The sequence below is a fragment of the Juglans regia genome, chromosome 12, assembly GCF_001411555.2.
Source record: "Juglans regia cultivar Chandler chromosome 12, Walnut 2.0, whole genome shotgun sequence".
Classification (NCBI taxonomy): Eukaryota; Viridiplantae; Streptophyta; class Magnoliopsida; order Fagales; family Juglandaceae; genus Juglans; species Juglans regia.
The window spans coordinates 21,785,504-21,813,046 of NC_049912.1; the positions used below are offsets into that span (position 1 = coordinate 21,785,504).

The 27,543-nt window shown below is 36.8% G+C and overlaps 3 protein-coding genes across 3 annotated transcripts; all 3 read right to left on the minus strand.

Annotated features, from left to right (window-relative positions):
• Positions 1-2,826: 2,826 nt before the first annotated feature.
• Positions 2,827-7,459, minus strand: LOC109005897 (serine incorporator 3). Its single transcript, XM_018984985.2, has 6 exons — positions 7,151-7,459; positions 6,198-6,434; positions 5,268-5,379; positions 5,011-5,185; positions 4,020-4,260; positions 2,827-3,443 (listed from the first exon to the last, which is right to left on the minus strand). The coding sequence occupies exons 1-6, from the start codon at positions 7,323-7,325 to the stop codon at positions 3,145-3,147; spliced, it is 1,239 nt and encodes a 412-aa protein (XP_018840530.1). The 5' UTR covers positions 7,326-7,459; the 3' UTR covers positions 2,827-3,144.
• Positions 7,460-14,946: 7,487 nt separating this feature from the next.
• Positions 14,947-21,224, minus strand: LOC109005895 (DUF21 domain-containing protein At4g14240-like). The gene is made up of 13 exons (XM_018984983.2): positions 20,868-21,224; positions 20,674-20,750; positions 19,428-19,511; positions 19,204-19,317; positions 18,715-18,798; positions 18,518-18,589; positions 17,949-18,016; positions 17,318-17,405; positions 17,131-17,204; positions 16,661-17,042; positions 16,519-16,565; positions 16,336-16,417; positions 14,947-15,683 (listed from the first exon to the last, which is right to left on the minus strand). Exons 1-13 carry the CDS (start codon positions 21,106-21,108, stop codon positions 15,636-15,638), a joined length of 1,461 nt encoding a protein of 486 aa, XP_018840528.1. The 5' UTR covers positions 21,109-21,224; the 3' UTR covers positions 14,947-15,635.
• A 3,962-nt stretch (positions 21,225-25,186) lies between these two features.
• Positions 25,187-27,409, minus strand: LOC109005896 (glycine-rich RNA-binding protein 3, mitochondrial-like). The gene is made up of 4 exons (XM_018984984.2): positions 26,996-27,409; positions 26,549-26,617; positions 25,554-25,660; positions 25,187-25,463 (listed from the first exon to the last, which is right to left on the minus strand). Exons 1-4 carry the CDS (start codon positions 27,243-27,245, stop codon positions 25,377-25,379), a joined length of 513 nt encoding a protein of 170 aa, XP_018840529.1. The 5' UTR covers positions 27,246-27,409; the 3' UTR covers positions 25,187-25,376.
• Between the last annotated feature and the right edge of the window lie 134 nt (positions 27,410-27,543).

Genomic DNA, 27,543 nt, shown 5'->3' on the forward strand with positions numbered 1-27,543 from the left:
TCACATTCATCGATGATTAGTTGATTACAACAGAAAAGTATGAGTTCATTTCTTGAAATTTAAATTTGACGTATTTGATGTGTTCAAGCAGGTTGAGATAGAGATAGACCTGAAACTGAAATGCCTAAGGTCTAACAATGGCAGAGAGTACATTGATGGAGGATTCGGAGAGTACTGTGCAGCACACAGTATCCGAATGGAGAAGACCATTACAGGGAGCCCACAATAGAATGGTGTTGTTCAGCACATGAACAAGCTATCAATGAGCGTGCCAATAGTATAATAATTGCATGCTCGGTTACCACCTACATTCTGGATAGATGCAATCAACACTACAGTTTATTTGATAAATAGAGGACTTTCAGTTCCATTGGAATACAAACTGCCTGTGGAAGTCTGGAGAGGGAAAGAGGTGAAACTTTCTCATCTTAGAACCTTTGGTTGTGTTTCTTATGTTAATGTTAATTCTGATGCTCGTAACAAGTTTGATACCAAGTCAAGAAAGTGTTATTCATTGGCTATAAAGATGAGTTGTTTGACTATCGCTTTTGGATGAGCTGGGTCATAAAATCATCAGTAGCAAGAATGTAATTTTCAATGAGAAAATTAAGTACAAAGACAGGTCCAGTACATCAACAAATGCAATTCCTCATGAGTCTAGATTTGTAAGCATGGATGACCTACCAGAGGTTATAGTGCCTAGCAATAGCGAGAGTGATGGGGAAAGTGGGCCCAACACACCCATTCTTATTATTCCACAAACTGATCCAGAGCTGCCCACACCTGCAACTACAATTTGCACTATATTTTGAACTATATTTTGTTGACATGTGGTGGTGTACAACAGAATTATGAAGAAATCTTACAGGATAAAAATTTGAACAAGTGAGAGTTTGCCATGAAAGAAGAGATAGATTCTTTATTATGGAATCAGACATAGGAGCTGACTGAGCTTCCAACAGGAAAGAAAGCTTTACACAACAAGTGGTATACCGGTTAAAGACCAAGCATGACGACAACGAGAGGTATAGAGCCAAACTTATTGTGAAAGGATTTGAGCAGAAGAAAGACAGTAACTACTATGATATTTTCACACCAGTGGTGAAAATCACCACTATCAGGTTAGTACTAAGACTGGTAGTTACAGAAAATTTATATCTTGAGCATGCAGTTATATGTCAAGACAACTTTTCTTCATGAAGATTTAGTAAAAGACATCTACATATATCAGCCAGAGGGATTTGCAGTACATGGGAAGAAGAGTCTGGTTTGCAAATTAAAAAATACCTTGTACGATCTGAAACAAGCTCCCAAGCAGTGGCATAAGAAATTTGATAGTGTTATGTGCAATTCAGGGTACATTATAGATGTTAGGCAGACCACTGCTGCTATGTTAGGTATTTTGACATTCTGTTACTATATGTTAATGGTATGCTTATTGCAAGGTCCAGTATTGAGAAGATCAATGATCTAAAGAGACAATTTTCAAAGCAATTTACAATGAATGATTGGGGAGTTGTAAAACAAATCTTGGCATGAGAATTATCAGAGATAGAGTCAGAGGTACGTTGAGACTTTCACAAGTAGATTATGTTCAAAAAATGCTTAACAGGTTCTATATGAACAAGGCAAAGCCAGTAAGTACACCCTTGGAAAGTCACTTCAAACTTACCAGTGATCAATCACCAAAGTCAGAAGAGGAGCGTGATCATATGTGTAAGGTACCCTATAGCTCAGCTATTGGTTCTTTGATTTATCTAGGAAAGTAGCATTGAGAGGCAGTAAAGTGGATCCTGAGGTACCTTAAGGGCTCCTCAGATACGTTTCTTTGTTTTATAGGAACTTATCTAAAGCTATAGGGATATGTTGATATTGACCTAGTAGGTGATACTGACAATAGGAAGAGTACCACAGGTTTTTGTATACACTCTTGATGGTACTGCAGTGTCTTGGGATTCAAATTTGCAGAAGACAATAGCACTGTCAACCACTGAGGCTAAGTACATTGGTATATCATAAGCAGTAAAAGAGATGGTATGGTTACAGAATTTCTTGGAGGAATTGGGTAAGAAGAACAATCATGACACTCTCTACAGTGATAATCAGAGTGTCATATTCCTTGTCAAGAACCCATCATTTCATTCCAGGACAAACATATTCAAATCAAATATCACTTTATTCGATCTCTACTTGATGATGGGGAGTTGATACTTGACAGGCACTCGACATTGGACTCGATAGTTTGCTCAACAGGCACTCGACATTGGACTCGAGTGAAGCCCAGGCAGAGAGTTCACTCAATAAGTGTTCAACAGTCAGCTCGAGCGAAACTCAACCTGAGAGTTCACTCAAGTCTCACTTGACTTGACGCTCAAGCAAACACTAGAGAGAAAGTTCGCTTCAGACACTACTCAAATGAATATACGAAAAAATGACTGCCTTAGGATTTTTTCACTGCACTGCTCAATGCACATAAAAGTAAAATGCTGAAAGAGGAAATTACATACAAAACAATGTTTTTTTGTAGTGAGAGTGTGAGGAGATAAAAAGAGTGAGAGAGCTTGGATTGAGTGAAATTCTTATTCTCACAATGTACTTCAACATTCCTAAATAAAAATCCCTTGCAGCTCCTTAGACGTAGGCAAATTGCCGAACCACGTAAATCTTGTGTTGTGTAATTGTTTTTTCTCAATTTTTCTTTACCATTCTCGCATTATGGTTCCCATCAAAGGTTGTTCAATCACTTCACCAAAGCAATGCATTTTATGATTTTGCAAGAATGGATGGTAAAATGCTCTATTGCCCATTTCAAAGTAGATCCAGGACAAGAACAACTTAATGATATTTATTTTCATTCCTTGTCTTCTAAATACAGAAATGAAATTCAGAACAAATCGAGGAAGAGGAAGAACAAACACATTTATTTCTAGGTAATATCTACTTCATAATTGAACATATGCAAACCTTAGTACAGAAGGGTACTACAACCCTCGACAGACTACAGTCGTTACATTCCTTTCCCCTTTCATCCCCTTCTTTTTCCACCAAAAGAAAAAATTAGGCAAATTAACTCTAGGCTCCATCACCTAATTATCCACATAATAACAGATTCTAGCAATGCTAGACGTATCATGAACAGCATACTTAAAAGAACTCACGATCGGGGCAAAGCATAGGAGCCACAAGAGACCAGATATATAGTACCGCAGTCACCCACTCTGTGCAGATCCGAACCCAAACTGATGTCCAGCCAACATCTATGAGGTCTGAGCTCTCAGATGAGTTGGTCCATCCAGAAAGAAGCATAGCCGAATACATGCTAGCCAAAGCAAATATCACATGGAAGAACGTATAAGAATAACTAACTGGACGCGCTTCTGTCTCCTTGCTCTTTTCCTTTCCTTCTTCCATCTCCTCCGCTTTGAGAAGAGGTTTCTTCTCAGCTGCGACAAGATTCAACAATATTATAAACACACAGCATGCAATGACTGGGTAATACTAGAATAACTTCACTAATGACAAAAATTCCCCTATCCGGCACCGCTAAGATGCCCAGCAGAACACCTATTCATTAGGTATAGAAAACATTTCTGCTCAAGACGTTCTGATGTAGCCAGTATTCATTCCATGCAGCTGCAGGTGAGACCAAAAAGGCACAGGATCCAGACCTTTCATCCCCATACCATGACAAGTGAGTTGGCCTTTCACTACCTTATCCGTCACATGCCATGGATGGTTAGAGATGCAAAGAGAGAACATCCGAGTAAATAGAACATGTTGAAATAATCGTGACAGCTATACCAGCATCGTTTCAATTCAGTAATCCCATTGTGAACATTGTGTGAAGCCATGAAGCATCCGAGAATTTATTCTACAATGAAGTAGAACAATGAAAGTACTATTGTTTCTTCATTTTTGGACATCAACTTCATCAAGTAGTCCAAGCAAATAACTTCTTTTAGAGCATTTCCACTCAAAATGTGTAAAAATTAGAAAGGATTCCATATAGCTATGGGTACCTGACTTGGGTGAAGATGGTGGTGACAAAAATGTTGTTGAAGATCCAGCACGAACAGCAGAGTAAAGAACAGACAGAACAGTCGTGAGCATCCCAAGAATAAGAGTACTTGTGGTAACTGCTTTGGATTTGTTATTCAGACCATTGCATGCATAGTCACGAGGTTCACTGGCGAGACCGGTGTAGCACACATAAGCACAATAGAGAGATATCACAGAAGCAGGCAGAAGGCTTCCATTCACCTGATTGTTCCAGTCATAATCGTCATACAAGTTGAAAAAGACCATTTTTTATCTTTAATGTAGAGTAAAGAGCTCACATTCCTCTGGTTAATGCCTACCAAATTCCAAGTTAGTCAAGACATGAATTACAGTGCACTGCATCAAGTGTGAAAAAGGCAATTCCAGTTATGAAGGGAAATTTTGGTAAAGAGTATTGAAAAATAACAAATTGACAATGGATTTTGCATCTGGCAGGTGTACCGTAGTAAACCGTGTGCCTTAATGCTACTAGTTTGAGTCTTGTTAGGTCAATAAAAAGATTATGCTGTCTAGAGAGGCTAGCACATCCCTCAAGGCTGTATAGATTGCAAATTTAGTTTAATTTGAGCCGCCCCATAACAATATTAATGTAGATCTCTCTGATTGTCCGGAAGATATTAAGAATATCAATTATGAATTTTTATGACTCAAAAATCAAGACAGTTATATCATTTTAAGGAAAAATTTAGTCAAAGCTAATTCCTTTATGTGCAATAGAACAAATATGGGATTCAGAGAATTTACTAAGTACATCAGATGCATTTGATTTTTGATATCATAACAGGGATGATTACATCACAGGCATGCATAAAACTATATGAGGAAGAATGTCTCAGATCCATGGGTGGAGGTGGGCTAACCACATCATGTGACCTACCATTGCTGCTAGACAGGTGAAAAAAAATAAAACTATGGACATGGGCCAGTAAAAAACATAAAAATTATGCTTACCGCAGGATGCAATGCAATAACTGCAAACACAAAAGCCAAAATCATGGTCATGACAATGAAAAAGACATTGAGGCCACAGTCATTGCCAGATGGGTTGAACCAAATGAACAAAATTCCTGAGAACGCAAATGCTGCAATATAGCATCCAACTGACACGGCAAGTAAAGCAATATACCTAAAAGCATGCCATTTATTAGATTATATTTAAAATCAAGCAGTGAAAGAAAGTTTGATAAGAATTGAAAACTTGAACCGACCACTTCTGCTCGTCTTTTTCAACCCATGCGTCATTCCATGAGTGCGTACAGTCTAGTAAGATAATTACTTGAACCAATAAAAATAACCCTGCCCCAAATTTTGATATCTTTCCTGCAAGTACAAAGTTTGAGTAAACCAATTATATATGGCATCATGTCCCAGAAAAGAATGAACAACTTTGAATCATTGGAGGAAAGGCAGCCACCCCAGGTGAACAGCATCAAAATAAAATAAACCAGCCATGTAACTGTGCCCCCACCCCTCTTCCTTCTTCCCACCGGTGTGGTACATCTGTTCTCAAGTCGTATATATGGTGTCAAAACTCAAAACGCAAGGGTTTTCAAAGCCAGGAAAAAAATAATTTGGGAACGGTGAGATTTGTTATTGATCATATGATCAATAGCTTCTCTGTATCATAGCAATATCACAGCAGCGGAGAGATTTTACAGCAACAAGGAGAAAAGTAATTTTTCCCTTTCATTAATGGAATTCTAATCAACTTTGTGCCTAGGAACTATGAGAAATCCCATGGGTGAACATGGGAATGGTAATTACAGAAAACCCATGTGTCGCATGTACAGGCTGAAAAGTAGTATGATGAGTTTGCATCATGCACGACATGCACGAAAGTCATAAAATCAAGAATGAAAAACTCCTTTAAACATCGTACGTATCAAAGTGCAAAGAAGACTATGCCACTTTAATTTTAGCTGCTGTTCCAAGCAAATTATTACAGCTCATTCCAACATTTCACTCCAAAAATTGTGATAAAGCAGCAAAAACTTCTGACAATAACCCTCTCCATGACATATGGGAAGAACACAAATATTCCAGGACAAGTCATACAGAATCTTAAATCAACCTTGGCTAAACAAAACTCACAGAACATAAAAAATCTGTAATACCATAATCATGGAAGAAGATTTTACCATAGATGGAAATGACAACATTAGGAATGAAAAACATAAGGACTACAAGCAAAAGCCAGATCACCATCTTTGCAATCCATCCACCATGGTGCCATGAATCACGTCTGTCATTTTGGTCCTTTATCCCAATCATTATAAGGGCAAAAATTGCAAAAAACAAGAAATTCCCCATGCTCACACGAAGAACTGCTTGTATTTGAAACCATTCCTTTGTGTGGGTACCAGAACTGTTTATCCCTGTTAACGCAAGAGAAATGAAAAAATTTCTAACAAAATAAAATATAAATTATAACCATATTGGATTTTTTTTTATTACTGCACAGGTAAGCCAATTTTTAAATTAAAATTAAGTCACAATTAGGAACTCTTTGGTGTTATAAAGAAGTTCATTTTTGGCCCCAGATGTACTATGCATAACCAAACCTACAACCAGTCTTAACAAGCCCTGAATTCCTTTGACTGGCGTATCATTTAATTCACCAGATTTTCACTGGCTTTCCAGATTGTTTGTCCGAAATAATGCAGAACAAAATCAGCTTGGCCGTTTCAACTATTCTCATAATCAATCCGAAAACCATACAACATTATTAAACAGGCTTCAATATTATAAAAGCAAAAGAAACCCAGTTTAGGAAAATTTTGGAATTAAATGCAAAGAGAGCAAAACAAAACAAGGCAGTCCTATTATAAGAGCCATCGATTTCTAATATAAAAAGAGCTTTAACACACTAAAGTAAATCCATATTTTCGAATAAGCCACTAAAGAAAATCAAACTAAGCAACCCAAATAAGAGCATCCCCGCTAAGCAATAACCAAGCCGTATGACAAACCCAATTTGACTAGGAAACGACGTCGGAAACCGAGTAAACCCAATTCATATCGTATATTCAACAATCTCACAAACCCAAATGGGAATAAGCTACAAAGTGGAAGGGGGGGAATCCAAACTCACATGGGATTTTCTCCAAGAGAGGAGCTGCGACTTCCCGGAGAATCCAGGAAACAATTAACGATAAACCAAAGAGACCGCAGTAAGCAAGTCTGGCCGAGCGTTTGGAGATCCCTGATGCCACAGAGGTGCATAGACCGCAGGTCGAAGCTACACAGCAAGACGCCAAGCACGACATCTTCGACTCTCTCTCGAAAGCTCCGGATTTACACACTTACGACTGGTAGGAGAGGTTGGTGTTCGTTTTTTTTTTTTTCGAATTGCAGGCCAGTAACTTAAATAAATTAATTAATAGAAGCTGAGGTAATTTTTTTCATCACCGTCTGATCTTATGACATTAATTTATTTACATATGGACCAGAGTTCGAGCTTTGAAGTTTGAACCCCGATGGAAAACTATTTCTCGCTTCCCCTGTCGTTTCTTTACTGAAGAAGTCAAACTCCCTCCATTTTCCCATTGGAGTGAATCTACGGAATTTGCCGATATAAAACTGGGTAGCTTTTTCCCTTTGGGCTTTTGAACTTGAAAAGTTGTTTGCTTTTTCTTCCCGTGGCTCAATGGGCCTCTAATATTTCAGAACTTTGAATATACTTCGGCCTTGACTGTTGCATAATAATACCACCTTCTCCATCTTCTGCGACAGGCTGCCAAAATTATGTTTGAATGCAAAATACATGAAAGAATAATCACCTTATCACAATTGGATTAACCTACTCAATACCTGCTACCTGAGATAAATGTTTTATCTATAAATAGATCTCACAAAAATAAATCAATAAACTTACGTGACTTGATGTGCTACATTAGAATGTAAAGATACTTTTATTATAAAATAGATATAATATATCATATGAATCTATGTCAGTTTATGAGTTTATTTTGATATAATCTTTTTGTGACTGTAGTAGTTCTCATTACCTAATGCGTAGGATATGTCTATATATATATATACACACACACACACACCGCACGCTTAAATTATTAAAGATTTTATACTTTACACATCAATCTACCAAAACACTCTCAAAATATCAAAATCTGACACTTTGCAACCAAGTCTGACCGTCAAAATTGTACATCGCTTAGTTTTCATTAATCTCAGGGGCCATGATTGAATATCAGGATATTAAGTTTTAAATTTGATGGTTCAAGGATGTAATATTTGAGTTTTGATAATTTGATGAGCAAAATAGTGTGAAGGTGTTGAGTGTATTTCCTTTCTTTCTTTCTTTTTTGTTTTAAAGTAAATGAGAGTTGCAAAAAGAAGATACTAATTGGACGTTCAAGTGATAAGGGGGGAGGATTGAAATGGAGATGCATCCACTACGGTTGTTCAATAGGTCCATTTTTGGAAGCAATTCAAATTGATGTCACTAATAAAAGAGGTGATTTCCAATTATAGGTTACATAGAGAAAAATTATTTTTCATGACGAGATTATTCATCCATGAGAGTTTAAGGTTCCGTTTAAATACTAAGAATATCACATCTTATCTATAAATAATAGTGAAATAGTAATGAATAGTTTGTGAATAATATTTAAGTAGTCTGAGAATATCTGAGAACAGTTGTGTTCCCAAACAAACCCTAAATTGTTTCTGACAAAGTAGCAATAAATAAAAAATAGAAGAGTTAGGTCTATAAACAAATCGTATATGAAGAATTTTACACACTAATGTGGTTTAATGTAATACATTAACTCTATTTTACAATAAAGAGAAATTTACAATATGATAAATCACATTAAACTGTGTCAGTGTGTAAACTTCTTTATACAAGATTTTTTTATAAATCAAATATTTCTCAACGAGAGATATGTATTAATTTTCATAGGATGAATGTTAAGGAATAATAAAGACTTGATCACAATACTTTAATATACTATCCCAGATGAGGAGATTAAGGAAATAATCAATCCTATGGCTTCTACTTTATGCATTCTTCTACAAATTATTTATCAAAGAATGTACTCTATAGTGATTTATCTATTTATTGCTAAAGTAACTCAATTATTCAACATCCCTACATCACAATACATCTTGAAATATATCTTGAAATAATCACTACAGGCATATTATCCCAAAAATGTTATCTAATCATCTAAAACAGGGTCCTTCACAGTATTGTTTAATTCACTTCATGTACAGTTTGCTAAGATTGTTCAACTGGGCCGGGTTTTTTCCCGACCTGAATATGGGTTACAAACACGGTACTCGGGTCTTTTTTCGCCTCATAAAGAAAACCCCCCCACCCCAAATCTCTCTCTCTCTCTCTCTCTCTCTCTCTCTCTCTCTGCTTGTAAGAAAGTAAAACCCTAAGTTCGTGCCTCCTCGTCGTGACCCCATTGTTGTCGCCCCATCTTCGTCGCCGCATCTCCGTCGCCGTCGGCCTTTCCCTAAGTGCCTGCCTCTATCGTGACCCCGTGAGTCTGCTCTCTCTCTCTATCTCCCTCTCTCTCTCTCTCTCCATTGGATTTTTTAACCCAAACCCAAATCTGTTCGATACTTTTCTCTCTTGGAAAGCCAAACCCAGAAATCTAATGAAGAGAGAGAGAGAGAGCAGACTCACGAGATCACGATGGAGGCAGGCACTTAGGGAAAGGCCAATGGCGACAGAGATGCGGTGGCAGCAATGGGGTCACGGCGAGGAGGCACGGACTTAGGGTTTTACTTTCTTGCAAGCCAGATCTGTTCTATATTTTTCTCTCTTGGAAAGCCAAACCCAAAAATCCAATGGAGAGAGAGAGAGAGAGAGAGATTCAGGGTGGGGGGGTTTTCTTTAGGAGGCGAAAAAAGACCCGGGTACCGGATTTATTGTAACTCGTATCCAGGCCGGAAAGGTCCGGATTTTTCAACCTGGGTTCCGGCCTTGGTTTGATCCTGGCCAGAACCCGAAATCAGATCTCAGACTAGGCCGGGAAAAAAACCAGCCCAGTTGAACAGTCTTACCTGTATTGAAGAGGACTCTGCATATATATTTACATAGTCCAGTATCGTGTTATGATCTTAAAGGTTAAAAGTTTAAACAACTCAATATCCATTAGTGATATTGATTTGACTAAACTCTTTAACAATGATACTAATTTGATTAAACTTTTAACCTTTAAATTACATTTAACAAACTTTGTTTTCCCTCTGAGCCACCTGGCAAACATTATTTTATTTGAGTTGTCATCTTTTATAGGGTTTATGCCCAAAGGGACCCTTAAAAGAACTCTCACTATCTCTCCCTCTGTTTCAAACATGGAACTCTTTTTCTATGATCTATGTTTCTTTAAAGGGAATGTTGTGATCGTGGTGTCCCAGTTAGTCACATCCTAAACTATATACACAGATCCACTACTTCCAGTCATTATTGTACCTTACAAAGATCCAACCAAGACTCAACAAAAGAAAGACTCCCCACCATCTGAGTAATTTTCCCTTTCATATCAGTTTCTGAAGCAACTCTTAAGGGTCCCTGTCATTTGCACCCAATCTGCAACTGCCTTCAAATATGACCCCCATTGAGTTTCAAGTAATAAGACTCATCAGTAGGGCCAAAACCCCATCTTCTTCCATCACATCTGGAGCAGTATTAGCTAGACATCGGCACATTAATCCAACAGGTCCACAGAGATTTAGATGCCATATAATCTTATCTTCATACTTTTTCTTAAAAGATAAGGTGTGAGAGCCTTTCCTTGCCATTCTTTTACATGACAATTAAACATGATTGGACACGTGGAGGGCGATATAAGGAATTATTGTATCTGTCATAAGTTTTACTGTGATTTTTTGATCTACAGAAATATCTACCTTGTTATCATGTCCTGTTGCATATTACATATTGAGCAATGATACCCACACAACACATTTTACAATATATTTTACAACACATATTTTAAAGTGAGGCTATTTTTATAAAGTGATGTTACTTTTATAAAGTATTTTACTAAATTACCCTTCATTTTAAAACATGTTTGTATAATGTGTTGTGAAAATTGATGTGTGTTTATCATTTTTCTTACATATTTCCACTTTTTCACCCTAAGTGTCACTGATTATGAGACAATCTATGATATTTGAGGTGCAGAATGTGCACTGTGCAATCAACAAGTACAGAACACTGTATTTCATTCTGCCACATATTTCCATATTTGTTCAGAATATAATGTATAACATGTACAACTTTCGAAGCAAAAGCTCTGCTTCTGTTGAGCCGAGCCATGCAGTCCTACATTAAATGACCATAAATTTGGCCATTTTATGTTTAAAAGATTTTGAAAGTTCATGTGAAGATATTAGATAATTTGGAATTCTAAAAGCTGGAGCACTTCATATTCTTCAATAACACCAAGTATTAGAGCTTACATGAAATAAGTAATTGTTTAAATTCTGAATGGTCACTCCTTACAAGGTCTCCAAAAGGTCCTTCATTGTTTGTTTCAATACTGCTTAAGTGAAAAAGGACAATCATGATCCAGAAAGGGATAATCCCGTGGGGTTAGCAACTATTGAAGATAAGATTCGTGTTTTGTACTTGGGACTACTGCTTAAACAAGTGCAACAATAGTCAATGGCCGGCAGCATTTTTAACTTATGGAAGAAGAGACGTTTTAAGATGAGTTTTAGAGATAGAACCTGCACGTGATATCCATGCACTGTGGAGGTACAGGTGGACCCTTTGACGTGGCCTTGAAGTGTTACATGTGGACCCAATCTGTTTTGTCAGAATCCTATGCCACGCAGGATTTGATCTGAATAAATCTGGACCAAAGTCTGAGCATGGCTGATCAGTACTGCAATAAACAATATACTGAGAAAAATGGGTAGGAGATTTGAAAAGTGGAAGAGAATGGTGAGACAGCAGAGAGGGAAGCTCTATATCATGTGGATGTGCATCTCTATGCTTGTTGGTTTGCACAAGTACTCTTAGCCTATGAAGCAGAATGTGAGATGATTTTGAGGAGCATCAGATTTTTTTTTCCCTCCCCTCTGTTGTTCATAATCTGATATGTTATAGTTTTTCCAAGGGTTTCCATTTGTTCTATTTTTGTTACAGATCTGAGAATCTAAATTTTGTATGTAACATATCAAATAGATATTCATGATAACTATTACTTGTTAATAGAGTTGCAGAAGGCCATGCACTTCCTTGAATGCAGGTGTGCATGCAAAACTGTGCTTTATCTTTCTTTCTTTCTTTAACTTTTGGGACAGTAACCCAAAAAATAGAAAGTTTTTGGCGGTTTGAACTTACAAGAGCCCAAAAATCAAAAGCCTTGCAAAATTCCCTATCATCCTAAAGAAAGGACTTAAAAAAACAGTTCCTATAGTAGAGAAAGCATGAGATTCTATTAGTTAAAATTTCAAAGCAGTATGCTACTGTCGTAAACAAGGAAAGCCCAGCTTTATCTAAGGTGAATATGTCAAGTAAAGACTTTCCACCATATAAAAAGCTTGGCTATTTGGTCAGGATTCTAACAAGTTGCAACTCTGAATCAACTAGTATGCAATTAGCTTAAATAAATCCTTTAATTTCTTTTCTTATTAGCAACAGAGATATAGAATAATAGAACCACCAATCATTAAGGGTAAGGGATTGGCTATTTTGCTTGACTGAATTGATATGAAGGGTCTGGCTTATTTCTAAATTGAGTGAGAGATAAGAGAACATAGGGTTCATCTTTACAGGAGTCAGACACTGGATTAATCTTGGCCATAAATCTACCACAATATCTCCTTTGTCTGAGCTAGCTTATTTAAACTCGCCGCGACCCATTTCTCGAATTCATTTAGGTAGATTGGGAACTCACGATCCGACAGTTTATCGCAATTCATGATTAGGCTTTTTTTCTTCTTTCTGGGAAACTCATGATGGTGCACATTGTTCCTGAATTATTGTCCCTAACCACAATGACAGTGCCATGCCAAGCATAGTGTACCCCTTCAAATAGAGTCCAACTATAAATTACTAACCCAATTGAAGCTGACATGGATGAGTACAGAAGACACAAGTGCTATGCAACAAACGTATTTTGTGGCACTAAACGAGTTAAATACTATTTTTTAAAAGAAAGGTTCTAAATCCCAAAGTAAAACCTAGCAGAATTAAATGTGACCCTTTTTGTTTTATAGCTAAACATATTGGTAACATCCCACCAAGTACATCCAAAGGGATCCGGAAATGCAGGCAGCACAGCGGCAGTGGGTTTGTTTTTGCTGTATCATGTACAGAGGGACAAAACAATGCCTTACAGGGACAAGGATGAGCTTGAAAATATAAATTAAGATCAGTTAGAAGCAGTCCTTTTCCAGGTGAATTGGCAAGGGAGACAAGCTGATGCGTCTGCCTTGGCATCTTTGCTTAAATGGGACCCTGCAATGTCAACCCCAGTCAGAAGCCAACACTTGTCACCCACAATGCACTGTCCCTCACGTTTGTCCATACCCTCCCTGCCTTTAAAAGCATATGTTCTCATAAGTCTTATTAAAAGCATAAGTCTTGTATTACCTTGGCAATTTCTCTAAATCAACATGGCAAGGCATTGGGAATCAGTTCGACTCCCCAAGCTCCAGTCATGGCAGCGGTGCTTGAGGCACGTCCGGGAGCAGCAGACACGGCTTTATATCATATGGAAGTGCACGGTGATTCTTCTGAGTTGGGACGAACGGAATTAACTGGCTGGAAACAAATTTTGGAGTTCAGGTTGTGATGGTGAAAGGCTAAGCTTAGCCATGCAGTAGCTGAATGGCTAAACATGTGATGTGACTGACATTCCAAGTGCTGGAAGGATGGACTCCTAAATTGGATTCAGAATTTTGACATGTTATAGCCGGGATGTCCAGAAATTGTGCTCCAAACAAGTCGATTATGGCTGGAACTTCTGGATATTGTGTAAGATACATGTACAGGGTCTTCTTTGTTTTCATTCTTTTTTAAATAAATGCATCACAATTGAGTCCCCCCCCCCATTTCTCTCTCTTTATGGCTCGCTCTATATAATTTGTGCACCATCCTAATTTCAACCCCAATCCAGTTCTAATCAGCTGCTTAGCCAGGGAGTTCATTTTGGACCCAAGAAAATTTTATTTTATGTCATGTTGGTTTTATAAGTAAAAAGGACACGGGCACAATCCTTGTACACTGAAAATATACAAAAGGATATAATCAAGTAGCAGGAAAAATAAAGAACAGAAAATCTTTGAACTTCTTTTATTTTTGACGAGAGTCTTTGAACTTGGAAAACTAGTGACTGACTTGGGAGCTGGTCACTGTGTGAACACTGAACAGCATCCAAAAAAAGTAGGTATTGAATACAATGGCTTTTAACTTTGATATCATCAATTTCGAGTATTTTGTTCTTCTTGAATGCAGTCTGAATTTCTATTGAGTCAACAACTCCATCGATCGCCGAAACATGACCCAAAAATGCTGAACATTTATTTATGCCTATATTTCTCGAGCCAGCTCACAATATAGCGAAATCTAATAAATGCTTTCCCCATTCTCATTCGTCCAACTATGAGTTATCAATCAGACTAAAATCAATTAGTTTTGGAGAAAACAATTCAAAAAATCTTTATGGAATTCAACGTTCCAATTCACCGAAAACAAATTAGTATTAGAGAAGAGACACTCAACTCTTTTATGGCATTTAACATCATACCCTTTTCACCTGTTTTAACAATTTTTTTTTTTTTAAATGTCGAGAAATCTCTCCAAGGCAGGCCCTTCATACCTACCCCTGCAGAGTAAACCCTAGTCCCGTAACCGCAATCCTGTTTTAACATTTTACAACAGATATAAAAGCAATATTTTAGACACGTCCCAACATACTTGCACATAGAACACCAATATGTTATTACAATGTATCTCTTTCTCAAATTTAACAGTAGTTAACATATTTCCTAAGGTGACAACCCAAACAAAAAAGCTACCCTCTAAAGACACCTTATTTATCAAAATATATTTTGAAGGATAAGGAGAACCAACCCGGAGGAAGAGCACATTAAAGAAGGGCTCCATGTAGACAATGCACACCATCTTTCCCGGACAAAATCTGCTTAAAATATCTTCACAGCTCCCAGCTTTATCTTCTGACGAAAAACAAATACGATGTGGTTTTCTTGTTCCCCCAACCTGCCCGCTCCCCACTTTTGGATTCTCTTCATTACAATTCTTTAGCAGATAGAGAGGCTCACATAATGATTAATTTTACATAATGCATATATTTCAAAGCCAAAGTACGTTGAAATAAAAAAAATAAAAAAAAATAAAATAATTCAACCTAATCAAACTGACTTCCAAGACTACAAAAATATTACATGGGCATATTTGTTCTTTCTCCCTCCACACAAGCAGCACCACTGCCTTTTCCTTTTCTGTATGGAAATAATTACCACTTAATGAGTCGAACGACTTGACTGGAGTATACATTCATTTATTGATGTCAAGTAGAGGTTCTTCAGAAGTCCCCTTTGACCTCATGGAAATTAAAACATCTTCAGTTGCTTTCTTTCTTTGGGGTTTGCCCTTGCTTGCCTTGGCCTCCCTAGGGAATCATAGTGAAGAAAATAGAGTAAAATTTGCATCAATTACTAGGACTGCATGTACACGGGGAAAATAATCATGTTTTGTATGCAGTAAATTGCAGAAGTAAATATATAAAAACTTGACCTATCAACTCAAACAAATACCACATGCAAAGAGCTCAAAGCCAATCTTATATATTTATCCCACTATTTGAAAGTAAAGTTCTTTTATAAATATTTTTCAAAAGTTACACACTTCTTGCATTGAATCCACTCTTTCATGAACGTAAAGAGAAACTTAATCTCAGTTCATTCCAAGTTTCCAAGCTATGCAATCTATAAATTATTTATAATATTTGATCAGGTGAGAATTACAATTCAAAAGTTTTTGGGTTAAAAAATTAAAAATGGAACACGATTCCACTATAGAGTGCTAACAGACCGTGGCTCTATGTCCTAAAAACACCACCACAAGATCAGGGACCCAGTTAATTAGTTCGTCAATTTCTGCAATTACTATCTTATAGAAACCTGATTCTCAACGCTACAATGATCTTAGTTTATCTTGTCTTCTTCACACTGGGTATAGCTTACTTTAGCTGATAGGTAAGAAGCACTCAAGCACATAATAAAAAACAGACCAAAGTAGGGTAATAAATAATGTTCACTTACCGCTCCCTTATGCCCCGTTAGCCTCCGAATTGATGGAGCTCGTGCCACTGATGAAGCAGCAGCAGCTGCAGCCACACGGATTCTACAAAAAGAAATTCAGAACATCCATTGTCATTTTATTTTTATTTTTGGCAACATTTTATGCTACTGCCGTTGAATCTTTATAGTTGAAATGCCATATACCTATTGTGCACATCAACATATTCATCTGTCTCATCCACAATCTCTTCCTGCATTGATTGAAAAAATCATCACCACCATGTCTTGTGGCGACTGAAGAAATGTGCAGACAGAAAGAAATAGATAAATGAAGGATGCACTTTACCTGCAGTAGTTCTTCAAATACATCTTCCAGAGTGATGATGCCAATGACTTCACCATCTTCAATATCCTCTGACAAATGAGACAAACCATTTCTTGCCGCATCATTACGTTGTAAAGAAGGTGGCCTAATCATATTGATAGGCCTTGGAGGCATGTCAATGTCAACGACAACAACAGTATCTGACTTTTCATCCTGTTTTGATAGCAAAGGAGTAGTCAATTGAGAGTTATCATCAGTGCCTTTGTTCTCTTCGGGTTCTTCTCCATCAAGAGTTGGAGGAAGAATCTTGCCTTTCCCCTTAGCCTTCACCACAGCTGCCATATGACTGCTACCTTTTTGAAACTCATTCAATATATCATATAGAGGCATATCTGCAGGAACCCTGGTGATACCCGCACAGTGGTAGCCAATATCCAGAGTCAATATCTGAAAGAGAGATAATACACATATCTAGATATAAATAAGCACACCGTGGAATTCTGCGGATGGAAACAGCACTGACAGGGGTCTCTGTTTCAGGTCGTACAGTGAGTAGACTTTTTACCTAATCCCAAAGTGAAAAGGTAAGAGAATAGAAATTAACAAGTTACAGAATCAGCAAACAGGTAATACATAAATTGTTATAAATTTTGTCAACAGCTTCATGTTCTGACCCACCAGAAGAAGTCCAATTATATTCTTGGGATTCCCAGAGTAGATAGGAACTCGACTGTGACCCCGCGCAAGAATTTTTCCCATTGCTTCCCTAGGCGATTAGATTGGAACATGGAATGAAAACATTGTTTCATAAAGCTACAAGAAATATGCCAGTCAATATGCATTGCTTTTCACTAAAACGCATTGCCATGAAAAGAAATATGCAACCAGCAAAGGCATGTACACATTTCTTTTATAGGTAGCAAAGGCATGTACACATATTTTAGTACACCATACCAGAGTGAGTGGAATGACATTGAAGGAAGTATGAATGCAAAATTTAGATAAGATAAAGTTTCACTGAGATGAATAACTCCTTTTTTGACACAACCTCAACATTGCTTCGAAATCATATTCCGAACAGTCTTTACCTTTTATATTTAAGAGAATGATAGTGGAACAATGATCTCCACAAAAATAAATTCGACATATTCTAACAAGTTTCTGAAGAACAAAATTGATTGTAAAAGAATGTGGGCAGTAAAGTGATAAGAGAATTTAGAAAGAAAATATAACTCTTGGCATTTTGCCAGCGAAGATGGATGAAAAAACAGAAAAATAATAGCAACAAAATTGAGACAGCAGCAGTTACCAGTCCAACTTTGAGTTGACATCTAAAGAAAAGGTTGATTCAATTGGTGTCATAGCCTCTTCAGCAGTCTGAGTAAAAAGAAAAACAAAACAAGAGGGGTGAATTTAAAATGCCACCCACAAATAATATCAAAGGTGCAGGTTATAGAAATGGCAGTATGTAGAAACAACCAACCAAAGCCATTTTGGAGAAGTATGTGCGTAGTGATACACTTCAAAGAACTCAGCTCACAATATAAAGCATTTCCATTAAATCGTAGCTAGCTATCAAATTTGAATGAAGAGAAGGAAGTATGTGGATGCAATGTAAGAAATGGACGTGGCATGCAAAGCACTATCAACCATCAAAGCATGCCCCTCCCCCCCCCCCCCCCCCCCCTTATTTTCCTAAGTAAATAATAAAATACGTCCTCAGCTGCATCCAGAAATCTTTTAGTTTTCTTAAAAATTCAAAATACTAACTCATCAAAACAGTTAAAGGACTAACCAAAAACTCTAAAAATGCTCAAATACAAGCAAACAACAATAGAAAAATAGCCATAATCATAACAGTTCAAGTCACGTTGTTACCTTTTCGGTCAAATCTAACGCTCCACTAATAATGGTTGTCTCATCATGTGTAAGTTCACCTCCCTTCCCAGCCTAAGCATAAAAAGAACAAAAAGCTATGCTATGAATTAAAAAGCCAAGACAAGCTTACACATTCTGAACACTAATGGTTTTACTAAGTGATAATTGCAGTGCTTTATAATTACAATGGGATTTACCTCCTTTCCGTGGATGGAGACAAGAGCTTTTAGCTGAGCCCGTCTAAATAATGCTTCATTATGTCCCAGTACCCAGTCCAGAACCTGAATCGCATATATTTTAAGTGTGAAGGAGGAGTAAGTATCAATCAAAAGACTACCAGGAGAAGAAAATTTAGAACATTAGCCATAACGTTCATGAAAGTGTTCTTTAATATTGTATGGAACCTCAAAAACGTTCCCCATTATTGAGCCATTTCAGGGCACATAAACAAAGGAAGATAAACTTCCTAAAGCTTCACTCTGCAACTCTGTTTTATAACTAACAAAGGTACTAAGATAGCAATAATAAGAAACAGGGTAAAGGAGAGGTTTGTGAGAACAGTTTTTTCCACATAAAGGGGGGGGAAAAAAAAAACCCTGCAATTTTCTCTGAAACCACCTCCAATGTGCAACAACTATGCAAATCTCACATTCACAAATTGTTATAAAATTCTGACTTGATTTTACCTTTCCAATAGGATAAGCTATTGGATAGCAAATTATCATTAAAAATCTCACAAGCCATACAAAATTGGCCCCTACAGCAAGTCCATATCTTGTGCATATTGCCTGTGGAATAACCTGACAAATGAAAGAAAACAGAATAATCAATCCCATATAAATAAATGAAGTGTAGTTACAAACATAGTAGAGGAACTGGCAAGTGTATGAAAGTTGGTAAAATAACATACCTCCCCAAAAGCCAGAACAAAAGTTACAGAGAGGACAATTGCGATGTACTGATTGAAGAGTTTATCCAGATAAATAGGAAGGGCCTGCACATTGCAAATGTCAGAGCTTATAGCTGTAACTGCAATGAGTAATGATGCAGATACAACATTTTCTACAATTCTCTTTACAACTATCGGCGTTGAGACATCAATAATAGAATGCCATTCGCCTATTGTGACACCCTTGGTCCTTGAAGAAATTATGGCTCCTACGTTGGAGTTGAACGAAAATGGTGTACTGCCGAGGTCTGAAAGAGATGTAGAATCCGATACCACCCTAGAGGTGAAGGAACTTGCTGTCACCCCAGAATCGCCAATGGGCCTGAAACCATTGGAGAGAACCGATGGAGTTGCTAGAGAACCAATGAGCTTGGCGTTGGTGCCTTAGAGGAATGTCGAGAGGCGGGAGGGCAGTTGGATGCTGTGTCTGGGGGTAATGTTGCTTCCTTGGTCTCTCTTCCTCCAATATCAGGTTGGATTCTGCCTAAAGTTAGGGAGATTCAGCAGTTTATGGAAATTTCACATGGAGGATGTGAAGACCACTTTAAAGAACTAATCACTGTGATTGAGGCAAGCCATGTGCTTAAAACCAAATCAAGTTTCAAGAAAAGCAAGGAGTTACAGCGTCTTCATTGGGCAATCAACTACGACGCTAATGGTGATAGCTCAACTAGAGGGAAGTCTAAAGGGAGGGCATTGTGAAGTTTTAGTTCTAAAGGAGGAAATAAGAGGTTGGGGTTGTAGCATTTTAGTTCTACGGGAAACAAGGGGTTGGGGTTGGGGTTGGGCTTAGTGTATTTTGGGTTGTTTTTCACGGATTTTTTGGGTTATTGGGGTCAATGGGCAAGGTGTTTTCTTGTATACATCAGTGTACTTGGTTATTCATTTTATATATATAATATTTTTACTTATCAAAAAAAAAATGAAGGACAGTTATGTAAAATTTGAAATTCAGATTTTACAAATAATTAACTATCTTTGATAAAGTGGCAGCATGGCATTAGTTGGTTGTACAAAAGGTTGTCTATACATCATTATTCAATTGTATTAAAAGATACATAAATGCACACTATATACGAACATGCTATCAGATTCTTAATACTTGGATCAAATTCAGAATGATTCGAAAGAGACAGATCCCAATTAACCAAGTTCGCCACAAATATAATTAGAAAGATATATTCCAGTAAATTAACAAAGCAATTACCTCCATGGCAACGGCATTACATAAAAGCAAAGTCACGAGAAGCTGGTGCTGCTTCTGCACCACTGGAAGTATAGCAGCTGCAAATAAAATCCAAAAAAGCAACATAGAGTATAATTTAAAACCGGAACGAAAGCGTTATCTAGTTGCAATCGGGGGATAAAAAGCGGAAGGGGCAGTTCATAATGAGATCGGACCTGCTTGCTTTTTCTCGATGGATGTGCCACTACGCTGGAGGATCTCGAGGTCCACAAGGCTGAGGGACATGAGGCCAAGGGTAAGGCCGGACATGATCCCTGCGAAGAGGACCAGGAAGCACGATATCCCAGCGTACACGAACCACCAGACCGATCCGAACGATATGCCGCTATCGCCGACCTCCGATTCGAAGTTCCGAGTCAGCATCCGAGTCGCCATGACGGCATTTAGCAGGTGCATCGAGTCGGCTATGCTTATACTCTCCTTCAACTTCTTCTGCTGCTGCTTCTTCTTCAGTCTTCTTCTTCTAGAGTTGGTATAGAAAGTTTGAGTTTTCGCTGCGCCCGCAAGAAGTGGTGGTGAATCGGTAATTAAAGGAGTTACAGGGAGTGTACACGTGGCGCTATCTCGGAGGTTCGGTTAGGGCTGGGGTACTCGAAACGGCGTCACGCGAGGATCGAACGGCTGAAGTCGTAAAGGTGTCAGGTTGTGTGTAAGGACAAAGGGTGGGTGGGGGTGGAGTGATCCACGTATGTCCGTACGGAAGAGGTATGCGTTATCTGAATGAGTAATTATTACATGATAATGACATTCGCAGTTGTAGAAGCGAAAGTAATGTGTAATTAAAAAAAAAAAAAGAAAGAAGACGCTACTAGCGGGTCGGATATAATATCCGCTTTCACATCCGTGAATGAGTAGCCGCCACGTATGGATTACGGCAAAATAGACAATACATTCACATCCAGCTAATTAAATATTTTTATATTATGTCATTTATTCCTCTCTCTCTCCCTCCCTCGTTGCTCTCTCTCTCTAAAATACTCTCTCTCGCTCCCTCTCCTCCGATTGTTGCTTTATCTCTCTCTCAAACCCTCAATACTCATGTCTTCATGCAGGGATTTGATGTTGTACTGTTCAAAGTTTCCGTCAAAGTGATTCTTCCATTAGAGAGATATAAATGGGTGAGGTTGGACACTTTTTTTCGGAATCACGAGTTCTCTTAAGGTAGTTTTTGAGGGATGAGATGAGAATTTTATGTTTTATTTTAAAGTTTAAAATATTAAATTTTAATATTATTTTTATTTTAAGATTTAAAAAATGTGTATTAGAATTTAAAAAAGTTGAATTATTTATTATATTTTATATAAAGATTTAAAAAAGATGTAATGATGAGATGAGATAATACGAGAATTTTGTATTTTATTTAAGGTTACAAACCTGCCCTTAGTAGATCTCGAAACACAATCTGAATTTTTTTTTTTTTACGAGGATTAGAGAAAGCTACGCAAAGGCATGCTGATAGACTTTTTTCTATTTTTTTTTTTCTTGTTTTTCTAATGGGTTGAGTGAGAGATTTTGAGTGCTATGTATAGAAAGAAATTTTGTATTTAATATGATATTTTTCTGTTCTTGATTTAATCTCAAGTATTCATTTTTTCCTTTACCAATTTAGCCACTCACAATTGTCATATTTCTTTGTTAAAAATGTAATTGGTTTGATTATTCAAAAAACTATAGAATTATGTAAATCGTATAGCAATAAACATGAATCTTTTATAGTTTATCACATCTAAATCAAGAAACTATTAACTTGAAAAAAGTGGAAGGAGGTATTGCTATTGTTTTGAAGTTCAATTGAAGAGCTTCAAAAGATATTGTCAAAAGAGAAGAGAGGAGTTTATTCCAAGGAGAGAGGCGCTGGGGAGAGGGGAGTGAAAGATTTCAATAAACTAGATCACACTATAAATGCGTAAGTCTAGTATATGTTGAGATTTTATTAATCAAGGTAAAGTAAGGAATATCATCCGACTATCTAGAGGTTTTTTCTAAAAAAATTAAATAAATAAGTAAATATAAAATTTATATAAAAAATATTTTTTTTATTATAAATACTATTCTTTTTTAAAAGAATTTTACGATACTTATATATTTAATTACTGTATCTAACATTATTTTTATTTTATTATATAATCTGTTGGACCAATTATATGATGAGATTTTATATTATGATTAAGATTCTATGTCACGTTGTGTACACTTTTTGAATAATAATAACAAACATAAATTGGAAAATGATTTTAAACAAATTGCTATAATTAATCTCTCACGTTTTTTAGCCTATACACAATAAAGTGAAGAGAAATAATAATTACAGTCGTGAGTATGTAAGTATTGTACAATTATTTAAAAAAATGAATAAATACGAAATTCATATAAAAAAATAACTTTTTAATAATGGATCTCACTGTTTTTCAAAGCGACTGCACGATATTTACATTCTACGTCTGTATATAGCATTACTCTAAAGTGAATATTGAGATAGTTAAATGATTTGATGTACAAGCTTTGTAAAATCTTAATTGATTGATTGATTTTGAATGCCAATTCCCATTTTGTAGATCGAAAGGGGCTCCTATGCACCCATGAAAAGGCACATGAATCTCATAAATTGTGTGGAACCTCGCCCGCATGGGCGAGATTGTCATTTTCCACCTCGCTCTGAGGGGCTATCCACTCACCTTTGTCTAACAAACAGGCATATTTTTAAACTCACTATTTGTATTTCGTACAACAAAATCCCAAATAAGCAATCACACATATCCAACTTCAAATCTCAAAATGTTTATTAAATGTCAAATACGCTGATCAAATTAGAATTTAAAAAAAAAAATGAAGAACAACTTATCCATGGCCATGTCGCCACATCTTGGCAACGTAGCTGTAAGTCTCACAAAGATACAGACAGTAAAACCATGGTCGTGGGTCTTTGTGTAGACCCACAACCAAGCCATATTTGTGTGTAGCAAAAACTCATTGTCACGGCTTGATCGTGGGGCTCTACAAACTCATAGCATCACCCACAACCAAACTTGGTTGTGGGTTGTGAAAACCCAAAATCACGGCTTGGCCATGAGTCTCCACAAAGACCCATGACCAAGGTCATGGTTGTAGAGACCAATAGTCATGGCTGTTGATCTTTCGACGAATACCATGGATCTGTAAGAAGAAAGCTAGAAGAAGGTGAGAAGAATGAGGAGAATAACGAATGAGGAGAATGATAATGAGAAAAATAAGAGAGTTAGAGGAGACAAATAACAAAAGAAGAAGATGAATGCTGAGTGGCAGTAGAGACTGGGAGTAAGGGAGAGATAATAGAATGAAATTAAATTATGATTTTTCTAATTATATAGTATGGGCAAGCGGATGGGTACCCATGTCTGCCCCCAATAGCTTGGTAGGAGGGCGGGCTAGGTATGGGGGCCCTCTTACCAAGCGTTTTGGGTGTGTGTAGAGGTTGTGTGATGTGCGACGACAAATTTAAAACTTTGACAAAAAAAAAACAAAGGATGATTTTTTAGAGGAGATAAAAACTAAACTTGATATTGGTTGAAATGGTAAAGGTTTTAGTCTTTGCGGTATGCTCCATCTAGATCTAAGATTCAAATCTCTTGAGTGCAAACACTTTCTAGGGACTATCATATTAGAATAATTTTCCATTAAATTAATAAGGTGTACTTGCGAGAAACCGCTTACCGAAGATCTGTGCACCATCAAAATTAGTTGGGACTAAGTTTTTGGACACCATTAAAAAAATAGATAAAAATTAAAAGAGAAGAGACAGAACCCACCGCCTCATTTTAAAGGAGACCAAGGGAGAAGGAATAAACTCTTCTCTCTTCATTTAGGCTTTGTTTGGTTAATGAACTCAGCTCAACTGAGTTCAATCTAATTTTAAGTTGAGTCTAACATCAAAACACTCAACTCTCAAATTACTAAACGCATCCCAACTCAAAACCTTCTTACACGTGGAACCCACAACTTTTTTCAACTTAAAACATCTTTATACGTGAGACTTACAACATTTTTTAATTTTTCATAAAAAGTATTAAACTCATTTTAACATCCAAACACATTTTAAACTCAGTTTAGATGGATCTCACATAATTCTCTTCACTACTCAACTCACTATTATTTATATAGAATTCAACTCAACTCAAATGAGCTTAACTCAACATTCAAACGTAGCCTTAATGTAGTTGGGATGTGAAAGGAAAACATGGCACGAGAAAGGAACTAAAACACACAAATATCAATTTACACCACCCTAGAGTTAAAAAGTATTCCCTTGAAAATTTCAAATTATCCATTTACAAATACACAGTCGCTTCTTTTTCCATTTCTTTTATATTTCAACTAGTAATGTTATTTTTTATTTTAAATATTGTCATCTCCGATCACACTTGTTGATGTGACATATTTAAGTAGTTTTATATGTCTACTTCTTAAACAGACAGTCACTTAAGACATATCACATATGTGATCGAGGATGAAGAACAACATTCCTTTTGTCAATGGTTTTGTCCATATAGAGAACACCACAAATAAGAGTACCAAAATTTGTACAAACGAAATGGGCAAAAAAAGTGCAACAAAACCTAAATAAGTACAGGAAAATAATAAATGCTGTTTAAGCTCCATGGAGGGATAGGATAACCCAGACTCTTGGACTAGAACTTGTAGTGTGTTGCTCTCCTCCGATTTTTTATGAATCCAGGCTTCGCAATTGTTACGTAGACAAACCTGCCATCAAAAAACTGAACCACAAACCAGCTCCAAAGTTATGACAGAAATCTCATTGGTTCCCTGATTTATCAAGGACAACAAACTATTACTAAAGGGCATACCTTTCCATTCATCTCTTTCACTGCCAATTTGGCAGTGTCCTCACTAGTAAACCAGATACACGCAAATCCTAAAGACTGTCCAGAATCTCTATCCACAACTAGTTTGACTGAAAGAAAATGTTAAACAGAGGTTTATATGTAATCATTGAAATTACTTATCAATAAAAAAAAATGTAATCATTGAAATGTTTTTTTTTCCAAATTCAAGAATCATGAAAGAAGCATGCACAAAAGGAAAAAAAAAAGTATGGATAAAATTCATCAAGAATGAGATAAGGTATGCTTAAGGATTAACTACAGAAATCTCCCAATGCGCCCTATGTAATAAGTAATAACTTCAAAACATGGTAATGAACTTCTCTTCAACTCTCCAGCCTGACTTTACAATGACTCCATCACACAACCCAGAAAGCCTCCATGGCATGAATATAGGCACTTTGCATTTATCACCATCTGAACCCATTATCCAGACACATTGTCATCTAATTGTGCCCCAAGAACACTACCAGCACGCCTTGATATACTTGAACTGAGGACATAATCCAGAAACCACCGTAAAGTTTTCGTATCAGCTAACTAAATAGTCTAAAATATACCTATTACGAAGCCACTCCTCTCAGCAACTTCTTTGTTATAATTAGATATATATGATGAGAAATGTTATCCTTCATCTCAAGTTTTGTCACTACCAGTCGCACCTGGTGATGTGGCAAATTTTAAGTAGTTGTTTATTCAAGTGGTAAATGTATAAAGCCAATTTAAATGAGCCACATCAAAAAGTGTGACCGATGATGATAAATAAAATCAAGAATGAAGAGTAACATTGCTTACACTATATTCGACAAGAGGGAAATGAGAATAGGGAAAAGGAAGAGACCAGCCTGGATACAGAGATCAACCGTCTTAATAATTAAGGTTGTGAAACCACGAGAAAGGGCATTAGAAGTTGCCTCCACAAACTTCCTAACTAAAGAATATACAAGCAAAGAATTCACCTTGGCTTACTTCCCCATAGTGTGAAAATGCCTTGTGCAGACGTCCCTCAGACATTGATTGAGGCAGTCCTGCATCAGTTTGCTCCAAAGGGTTCAGAAAAATAGTTATTATCTGCAGAGAATTAATGGACAACTTCATCTGGAAAATATTAACAATTAAACCAAATTACAAAAAGTAGCATGGCTTGCCTGAGAATATGGTCACCCTAAGTGCAACCGCAACTATGAAGAAAGAAAATTAGAAAGATGCAAAAAAGTGCCTGCTTATGCTTAATATTCTTTTGTTTTCAGAAATTTCGAATCATTATCAACATTGTTTAACCTCAAAATCAATTAATCTTGAAAAATTACAAAAAGAATGAAACACCCATACAGATTAACCTCTGAGCTTCATTCCTACAAGTCTCCACGTTTGAAGATTTATAGACCATTTAGAACAAAATATACCTTTTATAAAGATTTTCGAAGAAGAGAGGGTTTCATCCTGTACTGAAGAGCTCGAGCTCGGGCTACAGCGAAGTGATTGAAACGAAGGGTAACGAAGAACAGACGTTTGTCGAGAGAATGATATTGAAGAAAATTGAGGTGAGATTGATGGTGGAACTGGAGTCTCTGAGAGAGAGGCGTTAGGAATGGCTGGGTGTCTGAGGTATTGAAGCAATGAGAATTGGGACGGGAAGTAATGCAAAAGTGCCATCGAAATCCCTAATCTAAATTTTCTGAGGGCTTCGAAACAGGCCGAGAAAAGGTTGTCGTCAATGGTCAAAGCAACGCGGATGTTCTTTATGAGGGCGACGCCGTCGCCCTGCCACGTCTGTCGTCGCCGTTCCGTAAAATTTTCTTTTTTATTGTTTTCAAATGAAAAGTGTACGATAGTATAAAATTAAATTCATAAATTAATATAAATTAATATAATTTTATATAATATGATATATATTATAAAAAAAAAGTATTTATAATATAATACAATACATCAATTAATAAATTTATTTTAT